This window comes from Agelaius tricolor, unplaced genomic scaffold (assembly GCF_023055355.1).
Source record: "Agelaius tricolor isolate 1412-34295 unplaced genomic scaffold, bAgeTri1.0.p SCAF_14, whole genome shotgun sequence".
NCBI lineage: Eukaryota > Metazoa > Chordata > Aves > Passeriformes > Icteridae > Agelaius > Agelaius tricolor.
In genome coordinates, this window is record NW_027269274.1 from 5,428,795 (window position 1) to 5,449,648 (window position 20,854).

At 40.0% G+C, this 20,854-nt stretch overlaps 1 protein-coding gene across 2 annotated transcripts in view; it reads left to right on the forward strand.

Moving 5' to 3' along the window:
* The first annotated feature begins 5,385 nt into the window (after window positions 1-5,385).
* Window positions 5,386-20,854, forward strand: part of SUCLG2 (succinate-CoA ligase GDP-forming subunit beta) — a 107,913-nt gene continuing 92,444 nt past the window's right edge. For both annotated transcript variants that reach the window (XM_071439381.1, XM_071439382.1), the window contains exon 1: window positions 5,386-5,512. In XM_071439381.1, the coding sequence (XP_071295482.1) occupies window positions 5,429-5,512 (84 nt within the window). In that variant the 5' untranslated portion in view covers window positions 5,386-5,428. The remainder of the gene's footprint in view (window positions 5,513-20,854) is intronic.

Sequence of the window (20,854 nt, forward strand, 5' to 3'; positions counted from 1 at the left end):
AATCCATAAAATTCATCAGGAAAAAATTACCCCTCACATATTAGCAGCCCTTTCACCTTACTGGTTTGGAAATTAATTACAATAGACAATTTCAAACCCTGTAACAGGTTGGTGCAACAAGGTACTTTGCAACCTGTGAATTAAAACATGGATTAGCTGTGATGGGAACACCTATAGCTTTCCTGATTTGTCCAGCCTCCCTGTGGTAGGGGCAAACAATGTTTTTTTAGCTACAGGCTTCAACAGTCTCAAGCTGTAACCAGGTTTCATTCCTGGAAAATGCTCACCTGTTTGCAGATAACTGTGCAGGACACACAGAACACCATAAACCAAAGCTTTTTCTATCAGCATCCAAGTAATTTCTCTTATGGCAGTGCCATCTTGCCTTCATTCTTCCATATGGGAATTGCAGGCCTGCTGGAGAAGAGTTAAAGAGCTTTACTGCATGGCTCATGTGGGATTCACAGATTCCTATCAGCCACCATGGTGGATGTGGAGGTTCCACATTTGATTGCCTCAGCAAACTCTTCATTTGGGAACTTTCCTGTACACTCCAGAGAGCTTGCTGATAGGAATGTTTCTAAATATAATGCCTTGCTGCTAAATATGTTTTTAAATACACTGCACAGAAGATTATTGATCTAGTCAAGATCTTGCTTCATATTTAATAAATCTAATTCTTTTTTGGAATGTTTTTCTACATAATAAACTGAGTTGCTCAACAGATACAACAGAGGCTGTCTTTTCATTGCATCACTGTTTTGCTGCTACTCTAACCTCCACTCCTTCCCCCAAGTAAATTTAGCTTTCTTTTTTTTAGACATTTAAAAAAATGTCTGTTAGACATTTCTTTCCTGAATTTAGATTCACGGTATTTTGTAGAGAATTCAAAGTTTTTGTAAGGATACAATGACATCTTATCAAAGAGGTCCAGACTCTGAGAGGTTGTTTTCACTGTATCCCACAGCTCAGATCTTTACACTTTTTGTATTCACAGTCCTGTATCGTCTCTGACAGAAGTTCAATAAAATTGTCTTTCTACCCTCAATATCAGGGTCCTCAGCATTGTTGGAACTGAGTGTTATAGACCTACAGTCTATCTCTGCTGAGAAACCTGAACTCCCCTGTCTGCCTCATTATACAGCAGGCCACTGGCAAGAGGTAGCAGTAGCTCTCCTGTAAACTGATGCATCACTTCTATTGTTTTCAGCCTATTATTTATGTTATAAATCCTGAAATTTCTGTTTTTACACAGTCAGGTGGTTAGATATCAATAAAGGTGGAGCATAATTGTTACTATTGCTATGCCTAATGTTGCCTCTCTCGCTATAAATATTTTTAAATTTGCTTATTCCACTACTTTTGCTTTTTTTTTTCCATGTTATTATTTCCCTGTTTTAGACACTTACTTTCACTTTTCTAGTCACAGTTATCACACAGTGTTAAAATGCAGCACCCTGGCTTCCCCCAGCATTGAGCAGAAGATACTGTTCTAAGGCTTGACTTGCTTCCTTCATTCTGAGCCACACACAAGTTCCTCTATGTACAGCAGAGGTGCAGTCTGAAAATGAAAAGGGCAGACTGATATTTACATACACAGCCTGGTGATACAGCAGCACACAGAGCTCCCATGTCACTGCAGAAAGAGAAACCAGGATGTTTAATCCTACCTAGCCAAAACCACCCTGTCCTGCTTCCTTCCAGGATACCTTCCAGTACATTTCAACAATGTTCTAATGAATGGGGAATTTGTGGCTGTGTGCAATCACTGAACTCAGTGACCTAGGAGACAATTTATCATTCTAATACACTATTTTTCATTCCTTATTTTCATCCTTCTTTTCAGACCCAAACATTGTTATTTTAATCCTTTGTTACCCTTCCTCCACCCATTGGTATATTTACCATTTATCACCTATTTTTCTTTTTGGTTTAATATTTGAACAGAGAAAGGGAATGAGAAATAGTGAATGATTGGGAGAGCACCATAATCTGAGAGGTGCTTGAGCATCAGGACTCATGCTCTGCAGTGGCACTGTCAGACTCTCCCTATGATCTTGTTTCCTGTCCCTCAACTACCTCCAGTGGGACTCTTTTAGGGAGTTTGCTGCAGCTTTATTACCCTCACTTGTTATTCTTGAGGATGCTGTGCATGGGGTATCTGTCAAATAAACTTATTTATTATAAACTTATTCCCTATGAAATCCATGTCAATGTGAAGCTCAAGTTCTGTAGTTAACATAAGAACAATTACAAGGCAATGAGCAGATTTCAGCTCACTGGTCCCAGTACCCTGAAATGAAACTACAACCCACCAAAACCCAGCTAGAGGAACACATTTTAAGAAAAAAACAAAAAAACAAAAAAAACATTGTTTGGGAGGTAATCTGCACAGATAAGAAAATGAATATGCAATGTCATTGCAAAACCACTTAGAATTGTGCTTTACCTGTGATAAGGTGATTTCTTTTGTCTTTAAATGTTTTCACTTGAACACTATCAACCATTTAGCCTTAAGGATAACTTCTAAAGAGGTATAAACCTTACACAATGTTCTTTTTTAAACTTAATTGCAAAACCATTACTGGTTGTTTTCCATTAAATAGACCACTACAAAAAAGTTAGTTACAATCCAGCCTTTTGTGTATCTTGGGGAAGACAGAACAGAAGCACACTCAAATGCTGCATATCCATGAGAGATACAGGGAGAAATGTCTGCAAGTCTAGAAGGAAAGACCTTTGAAACCAGCCTCTCCCTCTATCCTTTTTTATTTTGCACTTCACCCCCCTCCTTATTTGTGAGGATGGGGTGTTGACACTACTCCTCAGCTGCTCCCAAATTCTTGCATTGGAAGTGTTTTCCCCAACAATAATTCATAATTTGTCCCTCCTCTCACACACCAACACATCTTGTACTCCATGATCCAAAAATTCTGGCTCTTGCTTGCTCTAATTGCTTCAGAGACCTGTTTCATCTAAATTTGCTTTGGCTGAAACATACACAGAAGGAAACTGGATGTGAAGACAATGAATCTATCTTTTCTCCTCATACTTTAAAGGTCAGGTATGTTCTGCAACAGAGATACAAAAGGGAATATGTCTTGGTGACTACTCCACACTGTGCAGTGGTTTTCCACTAAATCTAAACAATAAAAAATATAGTAAAGCAGGTTCTGCATTATTTATATTAAGCAGTGAAAATGCTCCTCACAGCATTAAATGATAGCCTTGCATGCAATTCACAGACATCATCTGAAAGCTTATATACCTGCTATATATATAAACCTAATGCAGACAGCCATAATAGTCTGTATGAATAGGGAACGCTGTGCTTACTGAACCACAGCCATGAAACTAAAAATGAAATTATAGTTCCTCCATCATAATACCTAAGTCAGTATATAATATTATGAAAGAACAAGCACACAGTAATACCTGGGTTAATACTGGCACCATACATTATTGCTCAATGCTATCAAAAATAGCATCTCCAGATTCTTTATTGAAACACATTACATTACCTAAATTGTCATGACAAAGACAAAAGTGTTCAATTTCAGACTTTTCTAGCACCTCAGTTTTTATGAAATTGCAAATTTTTTCTCTATTAGACATATAATTTATTTGCTGATTAAATTCCAATAAAGGAATTGTTCAGTCCTGATTTTTTAAAAAACATGTTTGGGAGTGTAAGTTCTAAGCCCCAACAGGAGCATTTTCCTTTGTTCCCACTCACATCCTGGACTGGAAGATGAGGATTTAAGTGTTTATCCAGCTATTTCATCATAAACCACTGAATAAATAATGTTCAGCATAAATAATGCCTCCATATAATGCTAACTCTGCATGCTTCAATATAGGTGAATTTAATATGAACTGTTGTAAAATTGCAAGGGTATCTCAGCCACTGCTCAATTTTAGCTTTTTGTTTTCAAACCATGATTGTAAATGGACGATTTGTGTGAGCTATTTGGTTAACTCTCTATTACTCATAGGTGGATTATCTCAAATGTGCACTAAACAGAAACAGACTAGGAAATACTCAACTGAGTGACATAGCAACTGTATCTGCAAAGACCAGGCCATCAGACTGTTGAGTTTGCTTCAGACTGTAGACATGGTACACCTGTGTCCACACCAGCCCCCAAGTCATTCCTGATGGACGAACAGTCTTCAAAATCTGGCTGCTGGGACTCCCTTTCATGAAACCTCTGCTCCGACTGTGAACTCATGTCAGATTTTAAGTCCACGTTATGGACATAAAGCTTTATGGGCTTTGCTCTTCTGCTCCATCCCCCAAGAGGGCCTGAGTTTGGTGTCTCAGGTTTGGCATTAACTCACAGGTTTCACAGAATTGTTTAGGTTGGAATAAACCACTTAGATATTCAAGTCTAAGCTGTGACCGATCATCACCTTGACAAATAGGGCACAGCATCAAGTGCCACATCCAGTCCTTTGTTAAAAACCTCCAGGGATGGTGACTCCACCACTACCCTGGGCAGCTGGATTGTAACACCCGACAACCCTTTCTGTGAAAAAATTCCTCCTAATATTCAACCTGACAGTGACATATTTCACCTGTAGATTAAGAAGAGAGTTTTATGGAGTTCAGATTAAAGTGGCTATGAAGAGTCAGGTGGATCCCGTGAGGCCTTATTAGGGTTTATTAGATTGGGTTAATTTGATATTTCCTGACGAAAACCAAAAGACCTTTTAGTCATGAAAAAAGAAGTCGGAACAGCCTCCAGCAGTGCAAGGCTGGCACCTCACGCTCCCCAGGCACTCCACTCATGGCTGCCTGCCCATTCCGAGCGCTGCCTTCTCCACAGAGCCCTTCCTGCTCTGGTCACAGCCCTGGGCCCCAGTCCCTAACCCGGCCATGCTGGGCACACTCATCTCAAACACAATTTCATGGGCAGGGCTGGAAGGGACCGCAGTGGCTCCTCTGCTCCAGCCTCCCTGCTCATCCCAGAGCAGAGGGCCCAGCACCGTGCCCAGACAGCTCTGGAGCATCCCCACACCCTCCCTCTGCAATCCGGTCGGTCAGTGCTCAGTGCACAGCGAGGAAGTTCTTCATGTTCAGGCAGAACTTCCTGGGCATCAGTCCCTGTCCATTGTCTCTTTGTCCTATCGCTGCGAGCAGAGCCCGGTCCATCTTCTAGAAACCTTTAGAGAGTTACACGCATTAACGGAGTCCCCTCTCGGTGGTCTCTTCTCGAGGCTGAACAGGCACAACTCCCTCGGTGTTTCCTGGTCAGAGATAGCGCACCCTCCTTCAGAGGGGCCCATACCCTGCCCCAAGGTGCCGACACCACTGTCCCGGCCTCCCCCAGCCCCTCACGGCGGTGCCGCGGCCCCGCCCGGCCCCTCTCCGCCTCCGCCGGGGCTTCCGCCCGGGGCGCGGGGCAGGGCGGGGACAGCGGCGAAGATGGCGGCGCCCTTGGCCGGGCAGGCGGGGGCCGTGCTGCGGGACCTGGCCCTGCGATCCGCCCGCCTGCGGGCCCGATTCCCGGTGAGTGAGCGAGCCCGGCCCCGCGCCCCGCCGTCCCCGCTCGCCGTGCCCGCCTGAGCCCCGCGGCCGCGGGGGAATCTTTGCGCTCCCGCTGGCTGCGATGCTCGGACTGGAGGATGCGCCCGACCCGCAGCCCCGGCGCCTGCGGGGTCGGGGCGAAGCTGTGGCGGCGGCGCTGGCTCAGGGCTGGGCAGACCAAAGCTGGCCGGGAGCGCCCCGCTCCCCCCACACCTGCCAGAACTCTGAATTATTTCAGTAGCAGAGCTGGGTGACGCTGTGCACGAAGCGATAGCGTCTGTCTGAACGCGTCTCGGTGGCAGCATCGCGGTGGGTTGGCTCAGTGCGGCTGGCTGAGGTCACGCCGCGGTGAACATGCCTGCTTGTGCTCTCCTGGGAAATCCATCCTAGCCCAGGCTTCCCGGTGGTCCTGAGCCTCAGCAGAGCTGTGGGAAAGAGCCCCTGAGCGTCCTGGAAGGGCTCAGGGGCTCTCTTGAGGTGTAGCAGGAGTTCATTATTCGCCTCGACAGCAGCCTCGCCGAGGTAAAATGAGATAGGCACATTCTGGACAGCCCTCGTGCCTTTGGCAACCCACTCTGTTATTTTACCTTTCCATCATGAGCACCTGCATGAGAACCTTACTTTGCTCCACACTTCTGAGCATAAATGTTTTCCACGAAGCAAAAGCCCCTGGAACAAGCAAAGCGTGTTTGTGTCCGGCTCTGTGCACAGGTGCCGCTGCTGGGAACGCTCCTGGCTGCAGGTGCAGGGCTCGGGGGTAAAGGGTGATGTTGGTGCTTAACCTGTGTTGCACAACTGCAGCTGTGTGGTTTATCTTTTAACCTGAAGGAGGCTGTAAATCTGAAATCTTTTATGCCCAGCTTTCCTATTTGAATGCTGGGTACAGAACTCAGTGCAATTGATTTGTTGATTTAGCATTCGTCCATTTCACTGCCTTTCTTTCAGGAAGACTGTTTGTGTGTGGATATATACACACACATAAACAATGATATCTATAAACATACATTTATCTTTATATATATACAGATTTAATCTCATTACTGTGGATGGGCAATGCTGTCAGTCACAACAATGTTTGGGGAATATTCATTTTAGGGTTGAAGATGTCTTCCTGCCATCAAGGCTTAGGTGAGTCTGATCCTGCAGTAAGGAATTTAGAGGTAACATCCCTGTTCTTGTAGGGTTTGGAAAGGTGTGAGTATGGAGCATTGTCTGGAGAGAGTCATTTGGTGTGAACTTAGGAGATGTTCTGGTTAAGGTGCTTTGGTTGGGTTTCAAGCCTTGTCTTTACCAGGTGGTGCAGTGAGAGATAGGTGGAAATTAGGAGCTCATGGTCTATTCTGTTATGTCTCAAAGCATGGAGGCAATCTGTAAATTGCCCCACTGAAACAACTGGGTATCAGCTCAGATATTCAAGAGTATTCTTAAGATACCAAGGTGGCCAACTTTAAAAAAAAAATCACCTTCTTTTTGTGCATTATTTTTGAACTAGAGCTGTTGAGCTTGTATTATAAATCACATTTTTTTATTCTGTTTCTGCACTCTGCCAGATACTGAGAGCATCTCCCAAGATCTGTGTTTTCCAAGTAGGCTATTTTCAAGAACCGCATCAATACCCTATAACAACAAATCAAGTTCTTAACTTCAAAGCAAACCACTTTCCTTTATAAAGGTCTTCAATTCGGCAGTGTTGCATAATAGAATTCCCATCTAAACAGTCCCCTAATCTTCCACTGTCTCAGACTTTAAGCTACAAATGAGTTGATCAGCCAGAGTCTGGATTTCTGTGCTAGAAAATAGGATAAAGGATTTGAGAGTAAGATCCCTTCCATTGAAAGTTTTTCTCATTTCTATCACTCATTCTGTTGCTCAGATGAGAAGTTACACTGTTACTTTATTTAGCACAAGCCACCAAAACCTGTCCTCAAAGCCCATCACAGTGTTTCTTTCACAGAATGAGGGTCTTCCATATGGTGTGAATGCAGTCAAGAAATACCAGTCTCCAACTTTGTTGTTTTGGTAACCCTGTGTGAGATTTAGATTCTTTCCTCATAGCCCTTATGACTTACTGTTGGAGTGATGTTTCTACACTTTGTTGCAATTTTTCTTATTATTTCAAAACTGTAGCTGTGAAATTTGGTTATATGCTGTCATTGTAATCTGAACACATTTTCCTGTGTAGCTTCATTTTAGGGGTGGAGTAAATGGTAGTTGATTCTTTAATATGAAATTATTTTATCATCCTTTTGCTTTCCCTTTACTTTTTTATAACTGTTAAATATTCTTTTACTCCTTTTGCTGTTTATATTCTTGATAGATTCGATTCTTTGTGCTGCTGGAGTTTTAAACCTGACCAAAGGTTTCAAGAAGATAAAAGATAGGTTTGAGTTGTCTGCAGTGCATGTGGACTGGAGCTTTGAGGCCTGCTCTTGCTGGAGCAATATTTGTGAAGAGCTGTGACAAACGCTCCGGGGACCACTCGGCAGCAGAATTCAATCTTGTTGGCTGGCAACAAATAGGCTCCATTGAAGGCTGTTTATTTGAATGGGAGTTGGATTGGGCCCTTTGGGAGAATGCTGTGTATTCAAAATAGCTTCAGATGCGGTGAAATTCAGCGATGAATATAAACGAGGGACAATTAAATCAGAATCATTTTTTAAAAAAAAAGTGCTTAAGGTAACTCTCCAGTATTGTAATAGGGTGAGCAGGTTGGTTGGTGCCTTATGAGCCCTATGCCAACCTTCAAAATGGGCCTCAGTCCTGCCAGAACACATCCAGATTCCACATGCATTGAAAATATTAAAGAAAAAAAAAAGAAAAGGAAGGGGAAGATGAAATTAAACAAGATTTTTTCTTATAAAATCTGCTGGAATCTAAAGAAGTTACACATAGGGAACTGCAAGGTTGCTCACTGCAGATGCCTTCAGTTCCTAGACTTGGATATCTGTAAAACCTTACTAATGTTGAACAGAGAAAGTTCTGCCTCTTGCAAGAAGCTATCAGCTGTGATAGCTGATCCTCCATGTGACACAAAACTGAAAAAAACTTTTCAATTCATGGCTTTAGAAGCTGCTTCAATGTTGAATTCTTCTTTTTTTCCCAGTTTTCTTTGGTGTTCTTGAAAATTTCTTTGGACTGCTTCCCTATTTGGCTTTTCCTGGTTGGCAGTTTTGCTATATTTTCAAGGTTTTACATTTTAGAGGCAGGAAATACATGAGCCTACAGACTTTCACAAACAGCTTTTTCTACAGGCACCTCATCCAAATGACAGGAAAGCCCTCCTCAAACTCTAGACAAAACTGAAATGCCAAAGTGGAGCAGATGTTTGGCCCACTCCTCCCCGGCAGTTCCATTAAACACATGGTTATTGAATCCTATTTTGAGATGAAAAAGGAAATGAAAACATAAATATAACCTCAGACTGTGATTTTTTTTTTGATTTTTTTTTTCTCCCAGTTAGTTTTCTACTAGTGGAACTTCTACCCTGGGAGCAATCTGGCTCTGACACAGATATCACAGCTCTGTCTTGAAGCAGAAAAGCTGCATTTTGCTGCATTGATTTACCTTCCTTTCTACCTCATGGAGGTATAATCAGGGGATGGGGCTAATTAGATAAGAAGAGAGAGCCTTCATGAATATGATATTAGATGGAGAATTAGCTGCACCTGTGGTTTTAAACATGGCTCTGAATAAATCGTTCCTGACCCCCCCATCTGAACTCCCAACCAGTTTACCCAGAGACTCCTTACATTCCTTGGGTATGTTCAGCATTGGTTGAAGTTTTTTATTATATAAAACAAGTGGGTTTTTTTCATTGATCTGCCTCCTGAGGAACTAGATAAACTGTCAATAGACAAACTGTGTTTTCTTTACAGTTATCTGAGTGATTGTTTCCTCTTGTTTTTCTCTGGAAATGTCAGTGTATGTGGTAGTTTTCCTTTTTTTTTTTAATTTTTTTTTTAAGTCACCTTTCATTTGGTCTATCTGGCTGATGACTGCCAGCAGGGATTTTATCTGAAATGTGTGAAGCTGCTGAGGTTCTTTTGGGAATACAGAGAAGTGAGATGAAGGTTTAGACACAGTTGGGTTATAGTTGTTTCTTGGAAGTAGTTAATTTTTCTGCTATTTTATCCTTTCTCTTGTTTAGAAGGTTCATTTTCACAAAAATGGGCAATGTCCTCATTTAATGTATAGAGATGAGGTTGTCTCCCTCACTGTTTTGGGGACTCACTCATTCTAAAGTGATTTAACCTCAACTGATAATTTTTATTGTTGGCCACACCTGTAGTGAGTAGCTCAGCTCGTTTTTGCCTTGGCCAGTCCAGTTTTTCTGTGCATATTTGTGACTGTTACTATCATCTACAGACTTGAGCACATACTCTGAGGGTTTTCTCCAGAAAGTTTCCTCCTCTAATTCTCTAAAAACAGTTTCTAACCATCTGTGACTCAGCTTATTTCTTCCATAGCACTTTAATAAAACACAGGACAGAGAAGTCATATTACCTGTCCAAGTGCATATGACAGTAGCTTTGGAACTGGTTATTAAGCATTGATCCATGATTAGAAGCTATTGATTTTATTTTAACTAGATAACAGCAGGAGTGGGTATGAAACAAATAGGAGTCAAGATTGACTATTGTGAAAGATTCCTTAATAGTGGAGTTTTGCTGTGCTGCTGAATTCTTTGTTGTACAAGTGAGACTTAAAGCAGATTCTGAACTGCAAGCTGAAGCCATCCTTTAATGTGGTAATGAAAATTAAAACCCTAGGTTGGTGTTGTAGTTTGTTTGTGCTATTATGCTGATGGTGATGTTTTTGTATAATTAGTGGCTAAATGTTAACTGTGAAGGAATTTAAAGACTTGCTGTTTTTCCACTTACTTGTTGGAACATCTTTTTTAATTCTTCAGTCAACAACTTATACTGATAGCACAAAATACATTCAATAAGTCCAAGTTTTGTTTTGAGCAGATTTACCCATGAGCTTTTTTCTTCCTGTCCTCTCTCTGGTTTCTTCCTAATTGCTCATAGGTTTCTCTAAACTGTAAGAGTCTGTATCCCAAAGTTGAATTAAATTCTGATTCTGCGATTATCTGCGTGTTTGGAAGCTTTGAGTCCAAAATCTTAAAGCTTTAGGCACTCACAACCCCATTGGGCTTGAATGTGGTTTGGGATGTTTCACTCAAAGACTGTTTCATTTAAGAAAAGACTTTTAAGCCTGTTTTGTGCTACATTATTATTCAGTTGTGTTTACTTACCTTGCACATGGGTAGTGCTTGGTGACAGATCAATTTCTGTCTACCCTGTTTGTCTTTAATTTGTGTGTTGCAGAATCACAGTCTGGGTTGGGTTGGAGTCTGAGCAATGTAAACTGTGAAAATCAGCCTCAGTTTGTGTCAGGAGAGAAAATCACTTGTCCACCTAAATTCTTCATGAGATGCAAAAGTTTTGTAAGAATTGTCAGGAGGAGTGAAAAATTAAGTGAGAGTTTTGATCGTGTTTGCTAGGTTTGCCTGCTTGTCCAAGACTTTTGACTGAAAAATATGAAACTGCAAATTAAAAACCAGACACAGATTACTAATGGAACACTTCATTATCTTTTGATATCTTTCTCTGAAGGATCTGTGGACAAAAGGACAGTTTAATTTGACATCTGCTAATTTCATGTCAGCCAAGAAAGCAGTTACTGCCTTGTGTAAAAAAGAAAAGTTGTTCACACAGAGTATTGGTATGAAAATGTCAGGGAAATTCCAGTTATTGGAGGAGTTCTATGTGCCAATTGTACATAACACTGATGGGTATAGGTAAAACATAGAGCTATTCATGATAATTAAAGATGAAAGGCCTATTAAAAGAAACCATATCCTTTTTATTGTCAAGATAGTACTTGCTAAAGTTTGAAGATGGCATAAAAATGTATTTTCCCTTAAATTTTCTATCATCATCAATTCTGTCACTCCAAACACATTGGAAACAGTGAATCTATTTAATTGAATTCTTTCATGCAGAGTTTCAGTCTAGATTTGTTTTTCAGTTAAATGGCTCAGATTAAAATAGTCTAAAGTAACACCATAAATTTTGGAAGCAGGGGAACAGCTATTTAGAGCTTGCTTTAACCATGATGTGAGATGATTGGACATGACTCCAGAGCAGCTGGAGTGCTGGAGCTCCATCTAGGGAGGGCTGATGACCCAGCTGGAACCCACAGGTCAGGATTTGGGGGCACACCAACATCTCTGACAGGGCTGTTGTGCATTTCTGCTGCAGGCACCTGCATCAGCAAGGAGCAGATGAAGCTGCAGAGCCTGAGGAAGCCTCAGCAGGCCCTGTCCTCATGGAGGACTTAACTCCCCCCAGGTCCTCCTGGAGGGACAGCACAGCTGGGAACATATCAGGAGTTCCAGGAGGTTTCTGGAGAGCTCTGATAACTTCCAAATGCAGATGTGTGAGGAGCTGACAACAGGAGAACATGTGGGAACAAGAACTGGTCAGGGCCCTGGCAGCTCCCTCTGGGGAGAAGGTGAGGGAAGAACAGTGGCTGTTGTTTATTCTAATGTTGTTTATTTCTGGATGCAGCATGGGCTGCAATAAGACACAAGAAACAAGTCTGGGCACAATCCCAATTTCCTTAACCATTGGAGTTGGCATCACCCATTGCCAACATCCAATGCCATCATCCTTTGGGCTTGGAAGTGCTGTTTCATTGAATTAAAGTCTACATTTGTCTCCCTCCATACAGTCAGAAATGTAGAAATCTGCTTTAGGTCAAAGTCTTTGAGGATTATGAAGTGATGCTTCTTGTAGTGTCCTAAGCTTGCTTTGAAATTTGAGAATGGCAGCAGAGTGACTTTATATAATTAGGTATAAATAATGGAAAAATATTAATAAAGAAATTACCAGCAAAGGAAGGAAAAAATATTCTTAATGTTTGGCTTCATGTCAGTCTAAGTCAAATGGTCTGATTAAAATGAGGACTTATTAACAACAAAGAGTTTCAATTCAGACTGAAACAAAAAATGGGTACCAGTCCTTTCTTACTGCATCCAGGAAAGAAATTGGTATAGACCATTCTGGACTGGTTTAATAAACCAGATATGGCTTAGGCACATACTGAAACTGTTTCTGTAGATACTTTTCTGTATTTCTTTATTTTACTACCATGGGCATTTGCATTTTTGTTGCTTGGAAGTGTTATGTGGCTTAGTGCTCAAAGTCATATTCTGTGATGACATAGTCAGGTAGCATGGAAATTATCATGATTTGACTTCAATATTAAAGAACTGGAACAAAAAAGCTGTGATTATGTTTCATATTTCCTTCTCTGTGATGAAAAATGGAGCTCAAACTGTCTAAATTGGCATTTTATCGGTGTTTTTCTTAAAATATCAGTGACTTCTAACACTTGAAAAAGCATTCTTCCAGGGTATGGTAGGCGTGAAACACTTCTTTGATAGATATGATTACTTGAGATATGAATGCAAAAACATTTCTGTTAATCTTATTGAATATGCTTTGGGTTTTGTAACAATTTAGAAAGCTGAATTTGCATGCAGGAAAGAAAAAATTGGTAGTGGCTACTTTGTCTCATGTTTGGTGGTACAATAGTTTTAGAATTTTTTTTTCTGGCTATGTTTACTGTTTAGAGCATTTCTTCATAGTTGCATAAAAATATCATTTTAATCTTGTAAAAAAATTAGGAAATTAAACATTTTTATGATCAGAACAGAAATATAAAATTTCCCCTCAAGATACTTAAAATATGTGGAGAAGATGGCTTATTTCACTTTTTGAATGTGTTTTGCATATCACCAACAATCTTCTTTCATTTGCCAAGGCAGGGAACATGTTACAGTATTTTCTGCAACTGATTATGCAGTTGTGTATGGTAGTGAGTTTATTTTCATCAGATACTTCAAAGCCTTACTTTTTTAGGTCAGGAAAGGATGCTTCTCTTAAAGCTTTGAAGTATGAAATAAGCAAAATGAACATAATTTGACTAAAATTAATTACTAATGCAAAGCAGAACTTCTGATGGTGAGAACATTGACAAAAGCATTGAAATTGAATCTGGGAATTCATATTCTTCCTTTGCCCAAGCAAAAGCTCTGAAAATCGATTCCAGAGGTGTAAAGCTTCTGTAGACATGTTTGCTCTTTGGGCACATGTAATTCTGTTTTATTAGGCTGAAATTTGGTTTAAAAATGCAAGGAAAAAATACTTTGCCAACAATTTCTGCAGTAAGGACAGGGGGCATTGTTTGGCTCTTGGGGTGGATTGGCAGCTTGGTGTTTGGGCTGGCAGCTTTGTTTTGTGACCTCCTGTTTGTGAGGTGACCTTCTGCTTGTTGTTTGAACCAGATAGTTTTCATGTAATCCCTCAGAAAAAGGAACCTGCCCTGTGTCAGGGTTTTTGGAAGCTGTTAATGGTTCACTGGTGAGGTGAAGGTTCATGGCCTGGGCTGTCCTCAGCCCTGCTCAGGCAGCCTGTCCACACAAGGCAAAATGCATCCCAGGGCTTCTCAGGGTCACCAGGCTGCTGTCACTTAATTTGCAGAAATTTTATTTTGCTGATTGCCTGTAGATAGAGTCCTGAATACTCCCCTGGGTGGGCAGCAGGATGCAGCTGTCAGGGGTTTGGGGATGTCCTGCTTTATTTAGAGGTCAGTCTGTAGCAGCCTGACTGAAACAGCTGCTGAACAAAGTGTGGGAAATGGAGAAGAGAGGTCAGGGTCTTGCTGTTCAAGAGAACAGTCTTCCCACCCTCTCCTCTTTTGCTTTTGAGGACTTTTGTAGTCCTCACAAACCCATACATGCAGCCACCCAGAAGGATCATCCAGGATGATGATGATCTGCTAGGATCTGCCTTGTAAAGCACGAGGATGTGGGCTCAGATTCTGATTTTGTGAGATAAGGAGAATAAGAATGACAGAAGGAGCTCAAGTGTGACCCCGTGCATGTTCCTGGTAGTTTACAATGGAGCTTAGTGGGTAGGAGAGTGTATTTACAGAATAGCTGTCAAAATCCCTGAGTGTAAGCAAGCTGTAAATAAGTCTATAAAGTGTAATCGTTACTGGAGACTTTAAATCTGCAATGAGTGAAGGACTTGCTTCAAGTTCATTCTTGTGTCTGCTTCCTTGCATGAGAAGTAAACAGAAGGATAAATCAGAAAGCTGAGTTTGTACATATATAGGCACACTGGAAGATATAAAGGCACATTGGAAGAGGATTGTGTAAATTCATTTGTGTTTTCTGGAGCTAATGACTGAGCTCTGCAGTGGAAGAACATCACACCACACTCACTGTGGTTCAGGAGAGGGCAGAGGTAAAGCCTGGGATAATCAGTTTGCAATCAGACTGAACCTAGAAGGACAAGGAGGGGCACAAGATCAAGTCAAAGAGCATAGTAGGGCAGGCATTCAGAAACCCTTGAGGTAGAAAAGGGTTTCTTGCAGTAGACAGCAGGAACATTGAGGAAAGGTAGTAAGGGAGTCAATACATTTTGTTAAGAATGCAGTCAGGATCTTCAGTCCCACTTCCACCCTGAGTACATTTATTCTTACAATTTCATCTGCAATACTGTGAAACACACAAGACATAACTGAGATGTTTATAAAACTTTGTGGTTTTCATGCTCATATTGCTATGGTTTTGTTTAAAGGGAAAGGTTCATGAATAGACACTCTTCTGTTTTCTTAATCCAGTTAATATGGTTTGGTAGTCTAAATTTTGGAATTGTGAAAGAGATGGGTGCTGTCTTCTGAAATCCTCTTCTGTTTCTGTGATATTTGGTAAAACACAGCAAAATTTTTGCTGTTAGAGCTATGGTGGAAAAATTTAGATGTGCTTTAATGAAAGAGAGAAATAAAGCAAAGAAAGCCTCCCCAGCATCCAGCCACTTCAGAACTGATGGACACAGTTCTGATGTTCCTCTTTTCCAGATGAGGGATTCTACCATTGAGAGAGGAAAGAAAGCACTGGGTCAAAAATAAAGAGGGATGTTGAAGTATCATTGTATGTTTCCTAATAAATATTGATTAATATGTCATTGTAGTTTAATATATCTTTTAGTGGAAGGGAATGTTGTTTTAAAGATGGAAGAAGTAAATCCTCATGAATATTTCATATATTTATTAATGAATTAATTTTGAAGCAGTAGGTAGCGAATGAAATGTATAAACCCCCCCCAGTAATGATGGCATTTTAATTTTAATGTGGAAAACCTTTACTAGAGCCACATATTTTTAGATTCAATTACCTTGGAAAGTTGGCAGTTCAGCTAGCAAGTGAGTTTTGGGAAGGTTCTCCCACTTCAGTGAGCAAATCGGGGGAGAGTGAGGGAGTTTGATTCATGACTTGACTTTGGGGTCAAATCCAGTAGGCTTATTTCTTTAGCTAAATCATTCACTTTCCCAGGTTAATTTTAACATTCTGGGTAGGCTGTTCAGGTTGAGGCTGAAACTGTTCTTTTTATAATTGGTTTCTGCAGGATCTTGCTACTTTGAACTGTCTTGTATTACACAAAAATGTCAGACCTTCCTACTCTGCCTAAAAGTGTTCCCTGCTGCAGTCCCTTGTGTCTAACTTTGTATTTTCTTCTTAAAAAGCAGAAATGTGGCTTATGTGGCTATCTTATGTAGAGGATATTTTATGTTTATTTGATAGAAATTTCAGTTCGTTTCTGTGGTATTATTGAAATAAAACTCCTTTGGTAAAACTGAAATTTGAAGGGGAACTTAATATTGTTTCTCATTTAAATTGTGTATGAATAAATGATTACAAATTGACAGATATGGCTCTTTCTTGAGTGAAAAACCAATTTCTATTTCCTTCTTAATTTAGGAACTTAAAATTATTAAGAGAGAAAAACAGAAAATAGATGCAGTCCCAACACAAGCAAAATGAACTATGAATTGAAAATTTAATCAGTGCTTTTGTTTCCAGGGCTGTGTTGCATTGCACTAAATGCAGATGAACCAGCTTTTCCTTAGGATTTATTGGTAACAGAGGTACTGCAGGTGGTTGTGTGGAAAATGCAAAGTTCTCCCTGCTGGAGGACCTAAACACCTACTGCTACTGATGCCTTGTTGGGACTACCTAAAACCAGACAAAATTAAGATAATAAAAAGCAGTTTTGTTTTTATTGAAGGGCCTTCAGGTACATTTCAGGCAGATGAAGCCTCTCCAGGGACCACACCCAAACATGGATGATGGGTCATGGTTTTAACTTGGGCCTTTTTCAGAGGGCTCACCCAGAGGATTCACTTGCTACCAGGCTTTTATTATTCCATTAAACAGTGTACAATATTTTCTGCGTTAATTTGTTTTGAAATAATTCAGCCATACTTTATAATGCCTTATGGAACTCATCAATATTGCCTGCATATCTGTCTAATGAGAGCTCAGTAAATTAGCATATTCATTAAACAAACAAGTTATTGTTCTGTTAGTAATTGGTGACTGCCTGTTTTTCAACAGATGAGTGATGTCAACTGGCATCAATTGGTTTAGTGTGCTTTGTTACCTACAGGTAGGTAATCTGTGCTTGATAATCCTTGCTTTATTAGGTTTTATTAAAATAATCAGTGCTGCCTGGTGATGGGAGAAGAGTAGTTTCTCTTAACTAAAAAGGATTAGATCCCTAAATATACCTTGTTTAGCTTTTCATTTTAATAGATTCCTTCCCTAAAATTGACATTTATGAGTTTGACAAAGCTCTTCTCTTTGTTTCTTTCATGTTTGTCACCTTTTTTTTTCTGCTATGATGCACTCTGATTCCTGTCTCTGGTTTGCAGCAGCTCCTCTTAAAAAGAATCTTGCAATGTGTGACAAGAGAAATTGGTTTGTCCTTGAACTGTGGGAAAGTATTGAGGGCAAGATTTAACTAAGCACTTGTTTTGATTGCCTCGACTAGAAGTAAGTGGTGACACAAACACCTAATGCAGTAATAAAAACAATCCTGTGATTGTTTCAAACCACATTTCTGAAGTTCTTCTGGAGTGTTGCTGTTCTGGACAGTGAATTGCAGTGAATGTGAGTGATTGCTCTGGAAGGAGAAATGCTCTTGAGCAGGGAGGGAGTTTGATGCTGTCTTGCCAGGCTTGGTTTGCAGCAGGCAATGAGTCTCATTTTCAGGAACGAGAGCTTCTGAGCAGAGGTGGTGGCTTGTTCCACTCCTCTGAAGTTGATCAACTTAAAATTTATGCTTTCCAAGCTCTTGGTCACCCTCTCAACTGTTTGAGCCCAATTTTTTAAACAATTTAACAATAGCAATCCTAATAATTATAGTAACTGTGAGCTCCTTTTATAAAAAAGCCCCCATTTTTTTTTTCTATATTTTCTCAGTATATGGAGAGAACCATTTAGTTATGTAACACATCTTGTTTCAAAGAGTCATAGATGTTAGGAATAGTAGCAATTATCCAACAGGACAGGCAGTCCAGATTTACTAAACAAAAAGGTAGGGCCATACTTCATGTGTGTTTTTTATGTATTTTATCTAAAGTTAGGTTTCATAAACCTTTGTTGCATGGACAGATCTCACTTATTCTGAAAAGTGAGTGTATAGTTTATTGGTATGGAACAGTAAATTACCCTGCAGTTTATTGATTAAAATGCATTAGCCTTTAAAAAACTGGGAAATGTGATAGGTATTTTTTTTTTCTGTGTATTTTACTGCTCAGGATATTTTGTGTGCTATATTTTCAGGAATAAATACGGAATTCAAAGGCCTATAGCTGTTAACTAGAGTTTCTGTGGGGTTTTAATCAGTTAAAATGAATTCCCATTTGTAGGAATAAGTAATGGAATGTTAAAAGGTCTTCAGCTTTACCTGTAGCTTTAAAACCAGATGCTCTTATTTAAGGCCTGGTCTGCTTATGGTGCTTTGATACAGACTAAAAAATAAGCAATTCCTGACTGCTGTGAACAAAAGTATGGAAATTGATTTTGTCAGGGAAATATTCAAGGCTTCTTCCTAAACTAGCTCACAGAACCAATTTTATCCCTCATAAATATATCACAGAGGTCTAGATGGAGGCTTTGATCATAATCTCAGTGTTGGATGAGGCTGCTGGACCTGCTGGTACCAAAGGGACCTTGCTGCCATCTGGCATCCCAGCCAAAGCAGGCAATTTGGGATGGGCATGGAACACAGTTTGCTCTGTGGCTTTTAAACAGCATGCCCTGGATGCTGGCTCCTGCTTTGGAAGATGACAATTGCTGGTTTGTGGCAGCCAGCAGGACATTAGTAGGGAAGGGCATTTTCTGTCCTGTTGTCCCTAATGTGGCCCCAGGTTTGCAGTGTTGGCCTCTCTGAAGAGAAGGGGATATGAGCTGTGGCTCATGGGACAGCTTCAAGCCCATCAGCCTTACCTCCTTCCAGTTTATTTTCTTCTTCAAAGACTTGCTTTCCCTACAGAGCATATTTTTGCATTTCATGACTATATTTGTGGTAAACTTCTGTTTAGTTGTGGTGCCATTTTGCTACATTTTTGTTTCTTCTTGAATGAACTTACTCATTTTGTGGGCACTGCCAGCAAACTGAAATAAGTGCTTTAGTTTGTTTTCAGTGGCCTATGTGGTATATTTTAAATACATGACCTAATAAAATGTGTCTGTACCTACAGTGGTTTATATGAGGATATTCAGTTTAGTTTATTTCTGATGGTTTCTTTTTGAGAGAAACTTCTACATCTTTGTCAATTACAGAGGCTGTATGTCAATAAATATAATAAAGGTTTATGCCTCACATTGATGAATGGTCTGCTCTTTCATTACTGTCATCTTTGTGTATCTGCTTTCCTTCATATGTGCTTGGAATTGTATTACAGGGCAGAGTGCACAAATTGAATAAACTGGAATGCTGTAGAATGTGTTGGCTAAGCAAATAGATTTTTTTGGTGACAGACATTTATTTTTGATCACATACACTAAATACATCTTGTCTTAATTTCAGATACAGACTACATCTCCTCACCTCCTCAAAAACACCATGGTTTTTCTTCCCAATTGACTTATTTCCAATATAACCATTACAAAAAACCCCAAGTTTATAAAACCTGATACCTATATATTTGACATATAATTTGCATTCATGCAGAGCTAATTTGTGTTGCTAGAGCTGTTTCATACTGGCACAGGATCAATGAGCACAGTTACAGCTCCTTGGCTTCTGTGGAGCAGCAGAGGGAGAAGAAAGAAGTGGGCATTTATTTGCCCAACTTTACTGCCAGGTGCTTTTAAAAGTCCATCTTTTTTTTGTGATACTAATACTGGTTTTCACTAATACTGTAAATTAAAAGGAAGTGTTGGATGTTAGAGTGTATCTTCCTTTTAACAGTGATGCAATAAAATGCATTAAGCTATGCTAATGAAAACAGTAGAGCTGCTCAAATTATATAGGTGTGTCAAGGGATGTTCAATTATCCTAGAAATTTGCTTAGTGGTGGTTTTGTTTTCTTTAATAGTGTTGATTAACACTGGATTCTCTTCCCCAAGCTAGAATCATTTGGCATTTTATAAAAGTAGAGTCTTACCAAGAGAAAATAAGTATTATATTTAGGGCTTTTTTTAGGGAAATGATCTACACATGAGCTCTGGACTTAATAAGGTGAAATATTTGGTTGTGTATGGTTAGCCAAGGTAGTTCTACATGGAATTAGGCATGAAATGGCACTAAATTTTTAAAATTTTGATTTTTTTTTATGACCTTTTTTTATGAAGGAGGCTTCAGTTGTAATAGAGGGTGTAATTTGAATCTTCAGTTGTTTGTCAGACTTGACCTTTCAGTTATTCCTTTTGACAGCTTCTTCATATTCTTGTTAAAGAACAGACATAAGTGATTCTTTCTATTTTATTTATTCTATTTTAAAAAGTCAGCCTTGGATATTTCACCAGGGAGGCCAAAGAATGAGAAAACCTCATCCTGAGCATATAGGCTCAGGTAAGAAATAGTCAGTGCCATACTCTGATGAAGTTTGGGTTCTCTGATGCTGCTCCTGTTTGGTGCTTACATGGAACATGTGTTAACATTTCTTTTCAAGCAGGGTTTTGCTGAAGTAGTTAACATGCAACTTGCAAACTTCTTGATGAATGTGTTAAGACAGTTTCTTCTGGTTTTTGTGTGTGTGTTTTCTTTTTCCAAAAGCAAGCACTCAGTAGGTACCTCCTGGGTCATCTGAAAGATGTTTTACATCTCAGTAATTAATGCTGCACATATAACAACGATGTCTCTGTTGCAGTGTTTGCTAAATCTGTTTGGGGGTTTCTGGGGGGAAGTTTGGTGTTTTGTTTTTGGTTTTTTGGGGTCTTTTTTGGTTTTTTTTTGT